This window comes from Candoia aspera, chromosome 1 (genome assembly GCF_035149785.1).
Source record: "Candoia aspera isolate rCanAsp1 chromosome 1, rCanAsp1.hap2, whole genome shotgun sequence".
Taxonomy (NCBI): domain Eukaryota; kingdom Metazoa; phylum Chordata; class Lepidosauria; order Squamata; family Boidae; genus Candoia; species Candoia aspera.
The window spans coordinates 15,677,440-15,694,870 of record NC_086153.1 but is presented as its reverse complement, the minus strand read 5'-3'; the positions used below and the strand labels follow the sequence as shown (position 1 = coordinate 15,694,870).

Sequence of the window (17,431 nt, the reverse complement as noted above, 5' to 3'; positions counted from 1 at the left end):
AGACAACTGCGAGGAGACACCAATCTTCAAATATATCAAGCGTTATCACAAAGAAGATGGAGTAGGCTTACTTTATATTGCCCCAGAGGGCAGGACCAGAATCAGTAGGTTAAAAACTACAAGGAAGAGGTTCAGACTAGGCACTGGAAAGAACTCACTGACTATACAAGCTGTCAGCCAGTAGATTCTGCTGGAGGTATTCAAACAGAGGCTCTCAGAGATACTCTAGTGGATCCTGCACTGAACAGGGGGTTGGACTAGATGACTGCTAAGGGTCATGCCAACTCCATGATTTTATGATTCAATTAAGTTTGAGAAATTTTTGCCCACCAACTTATGAGGAATGAGACAGGGAGGTTTTTTTAACATATATCAAAATATACGTACAAAGTTTGTTAGCTGACATCTTTGGGGACAGATTTGTACTTTCTTTTGAAGCAGTCACTCTACTTTCTATCTAGCTTCTTTCACTTCCTTTCTTTCATTTCAATTTTCTTCCCAAGATCCACTTCTGATACCACCAAATAATGCTTTCTCCCACATTCAAAGCCTCTCATCAGCATTGTACCCTCCACTAAGTCTCTCTGTGTTTTATCATAAACAGTCAAATCAGTCATGCTTTTAGATTTATATTCATTCCTCTGCCATGTGTGTAATACAGAGTTATGCTTAAGTGCTTATTTCAAACAAACAATTTTATAAGCAGGTATTCATCAAGCATCACTATTCTCATAGATTCTTGGGTTACATTATGCAAGATAAAGCTTTCTCATTGGATACTTTGTAACACTCCCTTTCTTGGGATGCCACTGTATCTCCTTTCCTATTCCTTTTGGATCCTGATAAAGACAATTCCAATACAATACATTGATTAACTTGTGTCGGCTTTTTTCTGTCCTGTTCAAATTATTGTTTGTTTTTATTTCATTTTTAATACTGGAATATAGTACTTTAAAGCTTCTTCAAATCATTTGTACATTAATATAAATAAAACATAACATTTGATATAAATATATACAGTATAATATTGGGGAAGCAGTTCTCAGTAAGAGTTATATCGGAACAGAATAAGTAGATGGTTCTACCAAAGCATACCCAATTTTTCACAATGACAGAATATTAAAAGGCCCTTTTTTAATGTTGTTGTTCATGTAAGAGTGAAGAACCAGCAGGCACAATCGATATTACTGGCTCTTCAATCCTTCCTCAATTTAAAAGATAGACATCATGAAGCTGCAGAAGGACAAATAGGAAACAATATGTCACATAACATAAGAATATGTTAGTATATACAGTGTGTATATAGTATATATCTACCAGATCCCATCTTGTCTCTCAATTGAGATAATTATCTTACTTTAACACAATTTCTTAGTTCACATGAGTAAGCTTAACATCAAGCAGTCCCTTTTTTTGTCAATTTAATCTCTCAACATAGCTTGACTTCCATTTGCTTCTGAAAAAAAGTTTGTGCTTGCTTCCGAACCAGAACCATAAACCACAGCTGGATCTTTAGATAATTTTTTGAAGGACAATTATAAGTAGTTAACATATTATATTAAAAGGGAAGCCTTATTCAAATAATGGCAAAATGCAGTCTGCTATTATGTCTGAACCAGTTCTACAAGGTTGAATTACCTAGAGATGCATTCTGTCTAAAAGCAAATTGTATTCTAGAGGAAGTATATGTTTGCTGTTTTTTAGATAGGACAGATGATAACACTGAATAGCTGCAGAGATTAGCTGAAACTACAGGACTGTACTAAAGAGTTTCTGTGACTTATTTTTTTTCTGCATTTCTCTGGAAGGTATTTATTTATTTACTCAATTTTTATGGCCCCCCCATCTCAGACAAGTGACTCTGGGCAGCAAACAATCATAAAATCAATTAAAACCAAATACAAATACAATTCTCTCTCTCTCTCCACATATAGCAGCCGAGAAAAATTATACCCATAAATATCAATATAAGCAGGAAACAAGGCCCTTAACACACTCAGGCCCTTAACACCCTTTTTATCTTCATAGTTTGATTCACTATGTTCGCACAACACATATGTACAGCTGAGTGTAATTAAAATACTCACCAAACAACCTCTTTGTCAGGTACTTTTTTTTTTATAACAATTAACAAACCAACAGTGATCAGGATTGCATGGGATAAGGAAAACTTACTTTTCCCCCAGCTCCTTTGCCCTTCAAAAGAAGCACCCATGCAGACAACAAGTAGTGTTACTAGAGGTACAGCTTTATTTTATAGCTGCCCTTGCACACTACTGTATATTGTTTTCTTGAAGGGTTAATGGTTGCTTAGTAGACAAACCATGAATCCAGGTTTGGAAACAGTGATTGCAATGAAAGTAAATATAACCTACAATCAATATGGTTAAAGATTATGGTTAAGGCTCTCCTCCTTGGCTCCAATAGTAAGCCTTAAAGCAACAAATATCCTGTGACTTTTCATTTTAGATAGCAAATTTCAGTACAAGTAAAAAAACCTTTTCAACTCACAACTTACTGTATTAGCATTAGAAGCAGTGAAAATGCTATCATGTTTTAGAATTGAATCTTTATTCTGAAGCAATAATTGATTTTTAAATACTCTATTCCAATATAATACAACAGAGATTTTCAGTTAAGAATTTGGACCCTGCTGCAATTCAGGAAAAAGAATTTTTTTTGGTCAAATTTTCACTGTTTCTCTGGCAATTATATTTTAAGTGAAATGCAATCCTTTTCAAACAACCAATGTCTGGAGTTTCAGAAAGACACCTCCAGGCATACACATACCTAGCAGCAATTCCCTTGATAATCACCACGGTTCATGTCCACCTGATTTACTTTCATTTTAAATAATTAAATGGCAAACTAGCATTGGCAGAGGGAAAGTGCCAGCCTCCAACATAATTCCAGGAATGCCTTTTACTTACAAAGTAAAATAATGGGTTATGCCCCTGTGCTCTGTTCAAAAATGTCTACCTGCCCAGAAAAAGGATAAAGGTAAGTTGAAAGGATAGAGAGCATCAGGGGAGGGGCTAAAGGGGGTGGCAGGGAATAAACCCATCCATCTGCAGTGTAGTAAATTAATGGTTTTGTAATTGGCCATGCCCTTTGTGACAGCCATTTTGTGCGACTGCATATGACACATTCTTAAAATTTCAGGTATGTCTACTGGCATAAAACACTTCCCTAAAAACAAACAAAGGAAGAAATCCTCTGGAGACTACCAGGCATACAAAAGGTATCTTATCCATAAAATAATAGTCAACCATAAGTTATTAATTCTTCCCCAGAACATATTATATAATCAACATAACTCCCCCTTGTGGGGGGAGATGGGCAGTGATAAAAATTTGATAAATAAATAAAAATAAATAAATTATCAATGTAAAAAAAATCTTTCAGAAGTTACCATATTTATCTCCCGAACCTAAATTTCTCATCTGATTTTAAAGCAAGTTATTAGATCATTTCACTATGGACAGAAACTCTTTCACCCCAGTACCCAATTTTTGCAAAATAAGTAACTATTTCCAAACAAACCTCTGCACCATTTCAGGCAATTGTTCTTGCCATACACATACAACCCTCAACAAGTTCTCAAAGTCTTCACTACACAAATAAACTATTTTCATCTATATTTTGTTGTTTATTCATTCAGTCGCTTCCGACTCTTCGTGACTTCATGGACCAGGCCACGCCAGAGCTTCCTGTCGGTCGTCAACACCCCCAGCTCCCCCAGGGACGAGTCCGTCACCTCTAGAATATCATCCATCCATCTTGCCCTTGGTCGGCCCCTCTTCCTTTTGCCTTCCACTCTCCCTAGCATCAGCATCTTCTCCAGGGTGTCGTCTTCTCATTGTTATCCACTATAATATTGTTCCATAATGGAAGCAAATGATCATCATACAAATATTCTGCATTTCACAGATGAAAAACCAGAAATGATTCATGTAACAGTAACTTAAAAACTGATCGTCACTGAATTCGCTTAAGACTTAGGATGGAACCACATAACCACACGATCACACATTTCACTCTCCAAATGCATCAACACCTTTAACAGCTACACTCACACATCACACTAAACCATAATTCCTTGAATAAACTACAACTAGATAGGCATGTACATCATGCCCCAAAATCATGGTTTCCATGTAGAAAAAGCTGCATTTACCTGACAGGTCAAACCAAAATGAAATAAACCCCATTATCCCTTAGTATGAAACAGGCCTTCCTCTCCTCTGCACTCACTAAAGAAACCAAACCAGTAGCCAAAAGATAAAACTCTCCTCCATGACCAGTACAGAAATAAAAATGGGTGTAAGAGAAAGTAATTCTTTTTCTGATAGTCCCTGCAGGTTAATATATTTGTTTACATGGTAGTAATTTTTGCGGATTCTCAGAGAAGCATTTTTGTACTCCTTTTCCTCCATTTAACAAAAGTAGGATCCGGTCCACTCCTGGCCGAAATGACTTCACCCATCTCTTGATATTAAGCATTTCTTTACAACCACAAAGAGTTTTAACAGTCACAGAACCCACACTTCTATGTTGTAATTTATTTTCAGGTAGTTGCAATGGCAATGACTGTCTGTTTCCAGCTTTGCAATGTTTGTCACCTGCACGTCTCTCTGGGGGAAGAGAGACCTTAGCCATTGCGCTACGTACTATGGTAACTACTCAATAGAATTAAAGTTATGCACTCAACCATGGAAATGCCTCTGAAGACTATAAAAAAGTTACAAGCTTTCCAATATGCAGTATTTGGATTCATGTCCAGAATGGTGAAAGAATGTAATACAGCTACCTGTAAAAACTATAGTCATGCACATCTGCCTACATAGACACTTTAAAGAGATCATAGAAACATTTAAAGCTCAGAAGAGTTCATAGTAACATTTAAAGCTATGATGTAAGGCATCTGAAAATTGCTTTAACACACATTCTATTTCTCCCCATATCCTACAGCTCTAACCAGGAGATAAAGCCCTGTTCTATGTTCCTTTACTGTACAGCTGCAGAAAAATAAAATTCTGTTTCCTGATCTTGATCAATACACTGTTAATACATAATTGGTTTAACCATGATAATATAATTAAGATAATATAAAATGCCACAAGTTGTATCATAGTTTAGTGCACTTGATGAACCTAGCTGAGAACTAGTTTGGTGTAGTGGTTAAAGGCACCTGGGGGACCATGAGTTCCAGTCCTGCCTTAGACAATAGCCAGCTGGATGACTTTGATTCACCTACTCTCAGTCTTCAGAAGGCCGTAATGGCAACCACTTCTAAAAACGTTGCCAAGAAAACTGCATGGACTTGTCCATGTAGTTACTAGGAGTCAAGATTGACTCAACACACAAACCCTAGCCAATGACTTTTGGAATTCTCTTCTTTAAAAAGTCTACCTAACTTAGTAAATCTTCTAAAAGCTGAGGCTGAGTTCCTCTAAATGTTGACTGGGTACCAAGAATTAATTCAATATTTTGATGTAATCTGATCATTTTACAATTTAATTTTTCATTTTATTTTATTGATACATTATTACTAGCTACTTTGCAAGATTATGTAGCATTAAAAACAATTTTTCTATATCTTGTGGCCTATGATTGCAACCAATAAAATCTGTTATAAAAATATACAATTCTGAATGTTTCACACACAAATACATCTCAACCAACTAAATCCCATTCAATTACAGTAGTACATTTCTGCGTAACTGTCACACCACTTTACAAAATGGTAGTAATACATGTACATGCATTTTGGCTGGTTCCCCTCCTCCTTACATACAATTTTTATACACTTCCCCTATTTATTACATCTGTTATTTTCTAAAAAAAATCACCCATAAAATTTCTTCATTAATAGTGCCAACAGTTTCCAAGTCAACTATAAGTTCTTTATAAAAAAGCAAGTGCACAACTGTGGTGGAAAAATGCTGAAGGAAAAGGGAACCAAAGTTGCGTACACAACAGAAGGATGGAAGTTCAAAGAGTGCTCAGTCCACAAACATGAGGCACATTTTTGCATCAGGCTTAGCAAATAAATAACATTTATTATTTTTATTTGTTAGATATACTGTAAACCTGCCTTTCCACCAGGATGTCAAGGCAGCCTACACAGTACTACTCCTTCAATTTGTTTCCACACCACCTGTGAAATACATTGGACTAAAGCAGTGACTAGTCTACAGTCTTGCAATCAGCTTCCATGGCCAAGGGTAAACATGAATCTCAGTTTCTTCAGTCTTAGTCCAATGCCCTAACCATCACATTCCTATCTACCTATCTATCTGGAGTGATAAACCATACAGTTAATATTGGGATTATTTATTTGAACTCGATAGCCTGTATAAACCTGTTGACCAAATTAATCCATGCTCCTGATAAAGTAGTCTCAACCTCACAAAAGCTGATACTTCACTAAATATTACTATTTAACACCTAAAGGATGCAGGAAGTGGTTGTTGTGGAGGAGACAGAACAGAAACATGAAAGCCATTTAGGTGACAGTTAAAATAAGGGGGTAGTATTGGTATGAAGGGGGTGAGAAAAGGGGACCACTAAAGTCAGAAAAGCAAATGCTGAGGGGCTGTGAGAATGAGGGGGATGGAGAAAACTATGAACAGGAAAGACAACAACAGCTGGGACAAATTTTGCTTTGCAAAGAAGACAAGCAAGAAAGAAAAGGAACACACCATGGCTGAATTTATGCAACATGCTTATAACCTGGCCACTAAGTTAACCTAGTTTCTGAACAATAAACCAGTTGGGTTCACACAACATTCTAGGTCTTAAAGAACCCTTCTTATACTCCAGGACAGCTCTAAGCTGGAGAAAGCTGAAGTAGAGGATTAATGGGAGAGAGCATGAGCAAGGAATCGAATAGTTTTGGGTAAGACTTATCACAAGGATAGGAAGGGCAGAAAACCCACGTGTGGGAGCAGCCATGGGAGGAAAGGCGAAGGGTCAGCTGTTCGGGAGAATGGAAGGAAAGAAACATTTACGGAGGGGGGAGCCTATGATGGGAAAAAGAGGCAGAGACCACGGTGATGGGTGGCTGAAGCTAGAAGTCATCGCGAAAGGTGATGGTGCCTAAGGAGGTGGCGATGTTGGGCGAAGGAGAAGAAGCGACCGGGGGCCAGGAGGACGAGGGGCTGGTAGGAAGGAAGCGGAGCCAGGAAGGGAGGGAAATGGCGAAGGAGGGCTCCTAGGATGCGGGTGAGGAGAGCGACGATTACGGTAGTCGAAACGGAGGGATTAAGTCAGGATGAGCACGGGAAGGGGAAGAAGCCCCTGTGGAAAGTGAGGGGAGAATACAGTGGGGCTCCGCTCCTCCCAAGCCGACCCCCCCCTCCTACCCTCCCTCTCGCCGCGGCCTGCATTCCTCTCCGCTTCCCACGCCCCCCTTTGCACCCAGGTCGAGGCAGGAATAGCAGGCCGCGGCCGGGCCGGCGCTCCCACCCGGCGTTCCCGTCCTCACCCTCGGTCGACTTCGAAGCCGGGGTCTCCCCGGGCTGGGCCATGACCGAGCCAGCTCGTCCCCGTCACGCCGAGGCCGGGTCCGCTACGTCAGGCGACGGAGCCGAACGCATCTTGACAGGCGAAGGGGGCGGGGAATCGGCCGCGGGAGGGAGGGAACGCGAGCATGCGCCCAGCGGCGCTGGAGGCAGTGTGTTAGGCAACGTGTTGTGGGAGCGTAGTTCTACTGGGGAGCAGTCTCGGTTGCAGCTCCCCGTCGTCGGGGTGATAGAAGTGGCAGTTGAATACACCTGGAGGCTGCTAGGTTGGGGGAAACTGAACTACAATGCTGGGAAGAAGATGCAGTCTCGTTGGGATGATGTGTTTTGGAATAAAAGTTTGCATTGGTTGGGATCACACGTTGCGTTTATGGAGGAGTCCACGGAAGGACAACCTTTTAAGCTAGGACCGGATTGCTTTTTTGGAACTAATCTTTCAGTAGTCATAGTGATGTTGCTGGAGTTGGAGACAGCAGCTGGACATTTTATAATTTTGGGGTCCCTGGGGTTAACTAAGAGAAATAAAGCAGATGCAATTGTTCTCAACCAGTGGTGTGTGCATCACAGATGGCGGTCAGAATCTTGGTTGGAGTTGGAATTGAATGAATGAATAAATAAACTGTGGGGCCCAAGGTAACCCATCAAAACATTAATTAAAATAAATTCTGTACGACTGTGGAACAGTCCCTACAGAGGTTGTGGGTACTTTCCCTCTGAAGGTCTGAAAGAAAAGGCTGAGGACAGTTTGGTTGACATTCCTGCACACTGGAGAGGTTGGACTAGATGGTCCTTGTGATTCCTTCCAACTCTATAATTCTGTGTTTCTATGATTTAAAACCTTCCAAAAATAAAAAAATACAATTAATAGAATTTATTTGTTTGCTTGTTTGTTTATTTATTATCCCACCTTTATTATTTTTATAAATAACTCAAGGCGGCAAACATACCTAATACTCTTTCCTCCTATTTTCCCCACAACAGCAACCCTGTGAAGTGAAAATACCTGTAAACATATTCCTGCCCTACCTGGGTGTTTTTCTATTGTGATGAGATACAAATCTTTGATTGAGTGATTGGTGGGACTTAAAATATGATCGGTTGAGAACTATTGGGCTCATTTACCCCTTATATTTGTTCTGTTCTTCTGAAGCCATGGAAAATCATGCTGCCCTTGATGATTTGTCACCAAATTTCAGAGGTACAATTGAGGCCCAAGGGTCACAAAACAGTCCAGGATGCTGCCTTTGGCCTTATGTCGCGTCCCCCAACATATTGCAATGTACAAAACCAGCCATACACATGGTTACTTAAAAATGTCAACACAAATCAAAAGGAGAAGTTTCTTTTCCCCTCCCCCTTACAAATGTATAGTTCAGTTCTATGCAAATTCTATATAAATTGATTAAATATATAAATGTGTATGTTTACTTAGAGGCAATTCTTAATGTGCTCAGTAAACTTACCCCAGACAAGTATATATCAGAGTTTAGCAACAACAGAGGCAATAATTTTCTGAACACATACCTGGTGTCAAACCCCATTGCACAAATGCTTAGGTATATAGCTAAGGAAGGTACTCCTGAAATGTTGGCATCCTAGCTAACCAATTCTTTATTTTGTCTTGAAGTTTAAACATGCTTCGCATCACCCAGATGAGGTGGAGAGAAAAACATTAAGAAATGGTGGTTGGGTTTCAATTAGGTTGAACATCACATTCTTAAATACAATAGAAGTTGAATTATAAATTGGAAAATATATCTGAAGAGTACCATATCTGCTTTCTCTGTTTGCAGCTGTCACAGTAATTAGAACTGTACTATCAATGCAGAAATGCTGTTTTTGTTCTGTTTTAGAAGCAAAAAGAGTATGAGTAATTGGCCTGCACGCATAATCATAGATCCATTGCATTGTTTATAACAACAGTATCTTATTCTGCAAATTTGGTATGGAAGATTTGTGTTTCTGAGGAGAAATCCCAAGTGATCGGTAAGACAGCAGGAGACAGGTCCCCTTCTTTTTATTGCATGATATAATGCCAAGAGAAAAAGATACATGATTTAGTGTAATCTTTATTTAATTCAATACCATTAATATATCTGTTCCATACGTATTTAATTATTTCCTCCTCCTAGCATATTAAAAATTATGATTTAGATGGCAATGCCTGAGGTTTTATGGACATTATCCAAGGTCTTTTGAGGGCTGCTTACACCCCTGAGATTTCAAGTGAAAGACTGTTTCTATAAAGTAGGTTATTTATTTATTTATCTATCTATCTATCTATCTATCAAATTTATATGGCTGCCCATCTCACAAGAAGTGACTCTGGGCGATGTACAGCAAAGTAGTATAAAACAATAAACATGTCAAACACAGTCATATTAAAAAAGTTTTTTTTAAAAAGCACACGAGATTCGATCAGCAACGGAGCCACCTCAGGATCTCACCGGTCCCCTGAGACTCCCAGGCCTGATGACAAAGCCAGGTCTTGAGGGACTTCCAGAAAATAAGGAGGGATGGAGCTAACCTCACTTCGGGCGGGTGGGGGAAAGAGAATGTTCCATAAAGCAGGCGCCACGGCAGAGAAGGCCTGTCTCCTTGGCCCGCCAAGTGTAGTTCCCCAAGAGGCGAGGGAGCATGCCTCTTGCCAGACCTGATGGGATGAGCAGATGTAATCGGGGAGAGGCGGTCCCTCAGATAACCCAGTCCCATGTCATGAAGAGCTTTAAAGGTCAACACTAGCACCTTGAATTGGACCTGGAAGCAAGCTGGCAACCACTGCAGATCACAGAGCAGAGGTGTAACATGTGCTGTTTTAGAAGCATATATAACTGCCCACACTGCTGCATTTTGCACTAGCTGAAGCTTCTGGATACTCTTCAAGGGCAGCCCCATGTAGAGTTCATTACAGTAATCCAATTGGGAGGTGACCAGGGCATGAGTAACTGTGAGCAGAGCCTAATTGATGCACAACACGAAGCTGTGCAAAGGCCCTCCTAGCCACAACTTCCACCTGCTCTTTGAGCAGGAATCATGAGTCCAGGAGGACCCCCAGATCGCGCATTGGGTCTGTCTCGGATCATACAATCCCATCCAGCACCAAAGATGGTATAGTCCTAGAACCAGCAGGCCTCAAAACACAAAGCCACTCAGTCTTGCCAGGGTTCAGCTGAAGCCTATTGTTCTCTATCCAGATCCTCACAGCCTCCAGATACCAAGATAAGATGTCCTTAGCATCACTTAATTAGCCAGGAGCATAGATGTATATTTGGGTATCATCAGCATTCTGATGATCATCAGCATTCTGATGATACCTCATCCCATAGCGATGGATGATCTCACCCAACGGCCTCATGTAGATGTTGAATAGGAGCGGAGAGAGCACCGAACCCTGTGGCACCCCACATAGTAGGGGCCGGGGCTGGGATCTCTCCTCCCCAATCACCACCAACTGGAACTGACTCTGGAGAAAGGAGGTAAATCAGCACAACAGAGGGCCGCCCACCCACAATCCCCTGTGCTGATCCAGAAGAATACCATGGTCAATGGTATCAAAAGTCTCAGAAAGGTCAAGTAGGGGAAGGATGGATACACAACCCCTATCCTGCTCTTGGCAGAGATCATCTAAAAGCATGACCAATACTGTTTCTGTCCCATACCCAGGTCTGAATCCTGACTGAAAGGGATCCAGATAATTTGCTTCATCCAAGGTCCTATGAAGCTGCTGCGCAGTCACCTTCTCAACCACCTTCCCCAGAAAGGGGAGGTTAGATACTGAACAAAAATTGTCCAGTATAGTGGGATCCAGTGATGGCTTCTTGAGGAGGGGCCTCAAGAACCAAGGCCTCTTTAAGAGGTAAAGGAGCAGCCCCCTAATTCAAGGAAGAGTTCACCACTGCTAGAACCAAACTCACATGACTGCTTTAACAAGCCAGGAGAGACATGGATCTAAAGAGCAGGTGGCTGAATACACAGTCTTAGAGACCCTGTCCACTTCCTCAGGCCCAACTGGTTCAAACCAATCCCAGATAATTGGGCGAGACTCCAGCACAGTCATCTCCTCCAGACCTGCAACAAGGCTGGAGTCCAACTCTGAACAAATTTGAGTGACCTTGTCCAATAGTTGCTGAACAAATTCTTCTGCACATCCCTGCAAGAGGTTCTCCCTGCAAGAGGTTCTTCACATGTTACCCTAAATAAGGCTGCAGGATGGCAGTCTGCAGATGCAATAAGAGTGAAGAAGTACTGATGCTTCACCGCCCTTATCCCCACAAGGTAGGCCTTAATAGCGGTTCTAACCCAAATTTGGTCAAGTTCGTCCTTCATTTAGCGCCAGTGACTCTCTAGGCATCTCTTCTCTCTTTTCATCTCTGTCAGCTCTTCTGTGAACCATGGGGAGTGACAGGATCCATGAGAGGGGAGAGGTCGCATGGGCGCGATCTGATCCTATTCCAAGTGACGACCAAGGCTTCAGATGGACCATGCAGCAGACCAGCAGGAACAACTGTCATGATCACCGTTGCGATGCTTGTGACATCGCAACGGCTCACATAACAATACAGGGAAATGGGTACCGGGCGGATTAAGGGAAAAGGCAACTAGCTAACAAAAGAGAGCAACAGGTGCTGGCAACAAAGTATCAACTCTAGCTGGAGGCGCAGAAGAGAGAGATAAAATGTTGCAAAGAAGGTAGTTGACAAGACCAGACCACGAGGCACGCCCGAGCTGCCAAAAGATTACGAACCTGATCGCCCGGCAATGAACTATCACTGGCCGGGAAAACAGTCAAGGAAACGCCCGAGGCACAGGAGGGGCTCCACGACCCCTCACCTACTGGCAACAGAACCAACGGGGCTCGGGGCGCACCCGGAGTAAGAAGGAGTGGAGCGCTGACCGGCGCGGGCTATTTGAATCCCGTTCCGGCGCGCTCCACTCACTCTCAGCTTTTCTAAGGGCATGCATCCTATACTCGAATAAAACCAGAACCTAAGCCTACACTAGCATCTGTGTTTTTACTGGGTCGCAGGCAGAGCCTGACGTAAAGCTGAGAGTCACCAAACCAAAATCGCCAAGCTCCACCGGACGAAAATTTTTCCGCGGGAGAGACCAACTGGCGAAAACCGGAACCGGGGACAGCGATGGAGCCAGCACTTCGCACCAGAGGCGTGAAGGATGGCCCGCAAGAGGCAGAGGCGACCCGACAGCGGCTGGAGGCAGCGTACCCAAAAGGGGACATGGACACCCTCCCTGCCCACACCGCACCCCAGTTCCAGACCTGGAGCTCCAACCCAGACGGGAGAACCCCGACGGAAGACGAAGTCAGGGACCAGCAACTCCTCGCTTGGGCCGGCGGAGCAGGACCCTGGACGGGAACACCCTACTCCACCTGGAGGCTCCGCTACCCCCAAACGCCCGAGCAGGAAGGCGCAAGACTACGTACTGGACAGCATCTGGCAGCACCGACGTCGGACAACCAGGGCACGCCAGACAGGGTCACGGCCCTGGAAGCCAGGGTACGATACCTTGAGCACCTGCTCCTGTCCCCGACATCAGCAGATGAGGACACGACCCTGAAAGCCAAGGTACGAGACCTGGAACATATGCTCCAGTCCCTAGCAACAATCGTCAGCGAGTGCTCCAAGACTGAGGTGGCACAGGGGGTAAGAGGGGATTGGGGCAACATACCCACCCCGCCAACAACCCTGAGTGGAAGGGGCCAAGCACGAGACTCTGTTGCAGGGATTCGCGGCCCCAGGCCAGTGGGAGCCATCCCTCACCACCCATAGGTAGGGGACCTGCAAATTGGGAGGTTCGCCAAAGACTTCCCTGTACAATTTGACAGGAACCCTACGAAACTGTCCTCCTTTCTAACAAATGCAAGGGACTACATGGCCCAATACGGCCATTGCTTCAACATAGAAGCCACTAAAATCTCGGCGGTGGCCACCAAGCTCCAAGGCAGGGCTGCGGACTGGTACGTACAGATGTCCGAGTCTGGAGCCCCAGCCTTGGCCGATTTCCATGACTTCCTCGCCGAGTTGAAGCATTACTTTGAGGACCCCCTGGCGAAAGAAAGGGCCAAGCACTATGCCAGGGAAGAAAACCGGTGGCCGACTATGCCCTTGAGTTCAAGGTCCTCGCAGGCAAAATCACGGAATGGTCTGAGGCCACCCTGATCGACATGTTCAAGCATGTCATGTTCATCGTTCCAATGTTCTGAATACATCGTAACGTTTCGCATGTCACTTTCCTGATCCGTGTTTGCTGGGTGGAGATTTCCAGCCGTGCCAGGCTGTAATCTCCTTGCTGTAACTGTGGAATGTATGTTTGGGTTATGGAATGTGTTCAAGGTTACTTTCTCAGGCCGATGTGGGCAACGGTTGCTAGCACCTGGGAGGGGGTGGTTGCTAAGCGCGAGCGAGGGTGGAACCGGGTTTGAAGCGAGGGTTTTTAGTTTGTATTTGGCACGCTTTTGCTCATTCTCAGCTTTCTTTGTATCTGCATACTATTCTTTCAATAAATCAGTTATCCTTAAGCACCTGCTTGTGAGACTGAGTTTGTCAGAATAGGCAACCATTACAAAGCGTGGCCTCAACCGGGAGGTGCTTCAATGGGCAGTCTACAGGGACGACCCAGCCTCCCTTCACGGGTGGATTTGCCTAGCCGGAAAAGCGGAGCATGCTCAGCGCACGTTCCTGCTTGCAACCGCAGATGACAAAATCCCGCCCAGCACAAGAGGACTAGTCCCACAGTCAGGCCCAATCTGGCATGCAGACCAACAATGGAGGCTTGCCCGTGGGCAGTGTACCAGGTGCGGGAAAATGGGCCACCGAGCGGCAGACTGTTTCACAAACAGAACAACGGATTCCCCCCCCAGACCCACACCGAAGACGCCACACAAGCCATCCAACCCCCCCAGATGGCTGACAGGAGTGTTAGCAACCCCGGACAAGGACGCGGATGCCTACCTCGCAGGGGACGCGATTGACGCCCAAGAACAGCCAGCGGAAAACGCTCCCCACCTGCTCTAAGCAGCACCGCTGGGCAGGTGGTGAAGAAGGGGCGCAACAACCCCAGGGTGAGTGACGATTGCTCCATCCTGGCAGGTGGACGCCTCTGACTTCTCAATAGCCGCCATCCTGCTGCAAAAGGATTCTGCAGGAATCCTGAAGCCATGCGCCTACCTCTCGAGGAAATTCTCGGAGACAGAGAGGCGCTGGCACGTATGGGAAAAGGAAGCATTTGCGGTTAAGCAGCGCTGGAGGCTTGGCGTCACCTTTTGGAAGGGACAACTTGCCCGTTTGAGGTCTGGACAGACCACCGCAACCTCGAGGCGCTCCGTACACCCCGGCGCCTCAGTCCCAAGCAAATACGATGGGCTCAGTTCTTCAGCCGGTTCAACTTCCAGCTGAAGTTCATACCAGGCAGAAAGAACTTCCTGGCAGACGCACTCTCCCGACTACCCCAGGATGCGGAGCCTATCTCTGACATTGTAGGGACGGTGCTTTCCGATTCCCAGCTGGGTATGGCAGCGGTCACCCGGGGTCGCGCTCGGGGACAGCCTGCCCCCCCCTCACAAACAACTACGATGCAACCCACCTCTAGATGCAGGCAACCTCTAATACCAGGGGGGCTACGGGCAGATTTCATAACGGCATTGAAATCTGACCCCTGGCTCCTCGCCAACCCCAACAAGGTCACCATGGACCAGGACCTCGCATGGGCGGAGGGAAGGCTATATGTACCCGACTCACAACGGCAGGCGATCCTCAACAGATCGCATGACAGCAAACAGGCTGGTCACTTCGGGTTCCTGAAAACCCTACACCTGACTCGGAGACAGTTTTGGTGGCCCTCACTGAGGAAGGATGTCAAGACGTATGTGGCATCCTGCCCAGTGTGCGCTATGGCCAAGCGACCGGCTGGCAAACCCCAGGGGCTACTGCAACCCGTAGCTGAACCCTCCCACCCTTGGGATGAAATCTCAATGGACTTCATAGTCGACTTACCGCCCAGCCAAAAGAAAATGGTCATTTGGGTGGTAAAAGACTACTTTTCAAAACAAGCGCATTTCATCCCCTGCACCTTGATCCCGTCAGCCCAACAGCTGGCGAAACTGTTCCTAGTCCATGTGTACCGCCTACACGGATGCCCCTCCCGCTTGGTGACCGATAGGGGCACACAATTTACCTCAAGGTTTTGGCGGGCTTTTTTGAAACTGATAGGTACCCAGCAAGCCCTGTCAACCTCCTGGCATCCCCAGACGGACGGATCCACAGAGATCCTTAATGCCACACTGCAGCAATTCCTCTGCTCCTACATAAACTATCACCAAGATGACTGGGTAGACCTCCTCCCATTTGCAGAGGTTGCATACAACAATGCGATACACCAAAGCACGGGAAAAAACCCCTTTGGGGTGGTGTCGGGTCGGGAGTTCATCCCCATCCCTGAACTACCTCAGCCTCCGTCCCCAACAGTGGCCGCCTGTGACTGGGGTGAGAAAATCGCAGATTCCTGGCCGGTCATCAAGGACGCGCTTAAAGAGGCACAAACAGCATACAAATCACAAGCGGACAAACACTGGCGCCAGCAACCAACATTTCAGGTGGGGGACATGGTCTATCTATCCACCAGATTCATAAAATCACCGCAACCATCGAAGAAGCTGGCCCCCAAGTTTATTGGACCATTCCAGGTGACACAAATCGTGAACCCAGTCATGGTGTGCTTGGACCTGCCCCATAATCTAAAGAGACTGCACCCGTATTTCACTGCAGCTTACTCAAGCCGGCAAGTGATCCCTCCCGGTGGCACCCACGCATGCCCCCCCCACCAGTGATGATAGACGGGCAGCAACACTTCAAAGTAAAGGAAGTGCTTGACTCCCGCAAGCGGCAGGGCTCTCTCCAATACCTCGTAAAGTGGAAACACTTTCCACACCCTGAGTGGGTCGCTGCCCGTGACGTCCAGGCTCCCGACCTGATCCGCACCTTCCACACCACCTACCCCTCCAAACCTGCGGCTTAACCTTCCCTAAGGGGGGCAGTATGTCATGATCACCGTTGCGATGCTTGTGACATCGCAACGGCTCACATAACAATGCAGGGAAATGGGTCCCGGGCGGATTAAGGGAAAAGGCAACTAGCTAACAAAAGAGAGCAACAGGTGCTGGCAACAAAGTATCGACTCTAGCCGGAGGCGCGGAAGAGAGAGGTACAATGTTGCAAAGAAGGTAATTGACGAGACCAGACCACAAGGCGCACCTGAGCTGTCAAAAGATTACGAACCTGATCGCCCGGCAATGAACCATCACCGGCCGGGAAAACAGTCAAGGAAACGCCCAAGGCACAGGAGGGGCTCCACAACCCCTCACCTACCGGCAACGGAACCAACGGGGCTCGGGGCACACCCGGAGTAAGAAGGAGTGGAGCGCTGACCGGCGCGGGCTATTTGAATCCCGTTCCGGCGCGCTCTACTCACTCTCAGCTTTTCTAAGGGCATGCATCCTATACTCAAATAAAACCAGAACCTAAGCCTACACTAGCGTCTGTGTTTTTACTGGGTAGCAGGCAGAGCCTGACAACAACCCCCAGATCTCTCTGAACCCACCTGGGACTATCAGTCACTGGGGGTGGACCAATCTAGTGGATCCAGGCTCTCTGCAGTGGACAGTGGCACTAGAGAATCCCATGGTAATCAGGGCTTGAAATGACCATGACAAGGGAGATGCTAAGAGCTCCCCCAATTTCAGATCACATAGCCACTGGTCTGACAGGAACACCAGATCAGATGTGTGACCACTGTCCCGAGTTGGGCTCTGGATAATCTGGGATAGGCCCATGGAATTGAGGAATATTGAGTAATGTGTTTGGAGAAACAGCTTAAAATGTGATCTTCAAAGA

The 17,431-nt window shown here is 45.4% G+C and overlaps 1 protein-coding gene across 2 annotated transcripts in view; it reads right to left on the bottom strand.

Annotated features, from left to right (window-relative positions):
• RABEP1 (rabaptin, RAB GTPase binding effector protein 1) overlaps window positions 1–7,608 on the bottom strand; it is a 62,535-nt gene extending 54,927 nt beyond the window's left edge. For both annotated transcript variants that reach the window (XM_063298016.1, XM_063298024.1), the window contains exon 1: window positions 7,490–7,608. In XM_063298016.1, the coding sequence (XP_063154086.1) occupies window positions 7,490–7,532 (43 nt within the window). In that variant the 5' untranslated portion in view covers window positions 7,533–7,608. The remainder of the gene's footprint in view (window positions 1–7,489) is intronic.
• Between the last annotated feature and the right edge of the window lie 9,823 nt (window positions 7,609–17,431).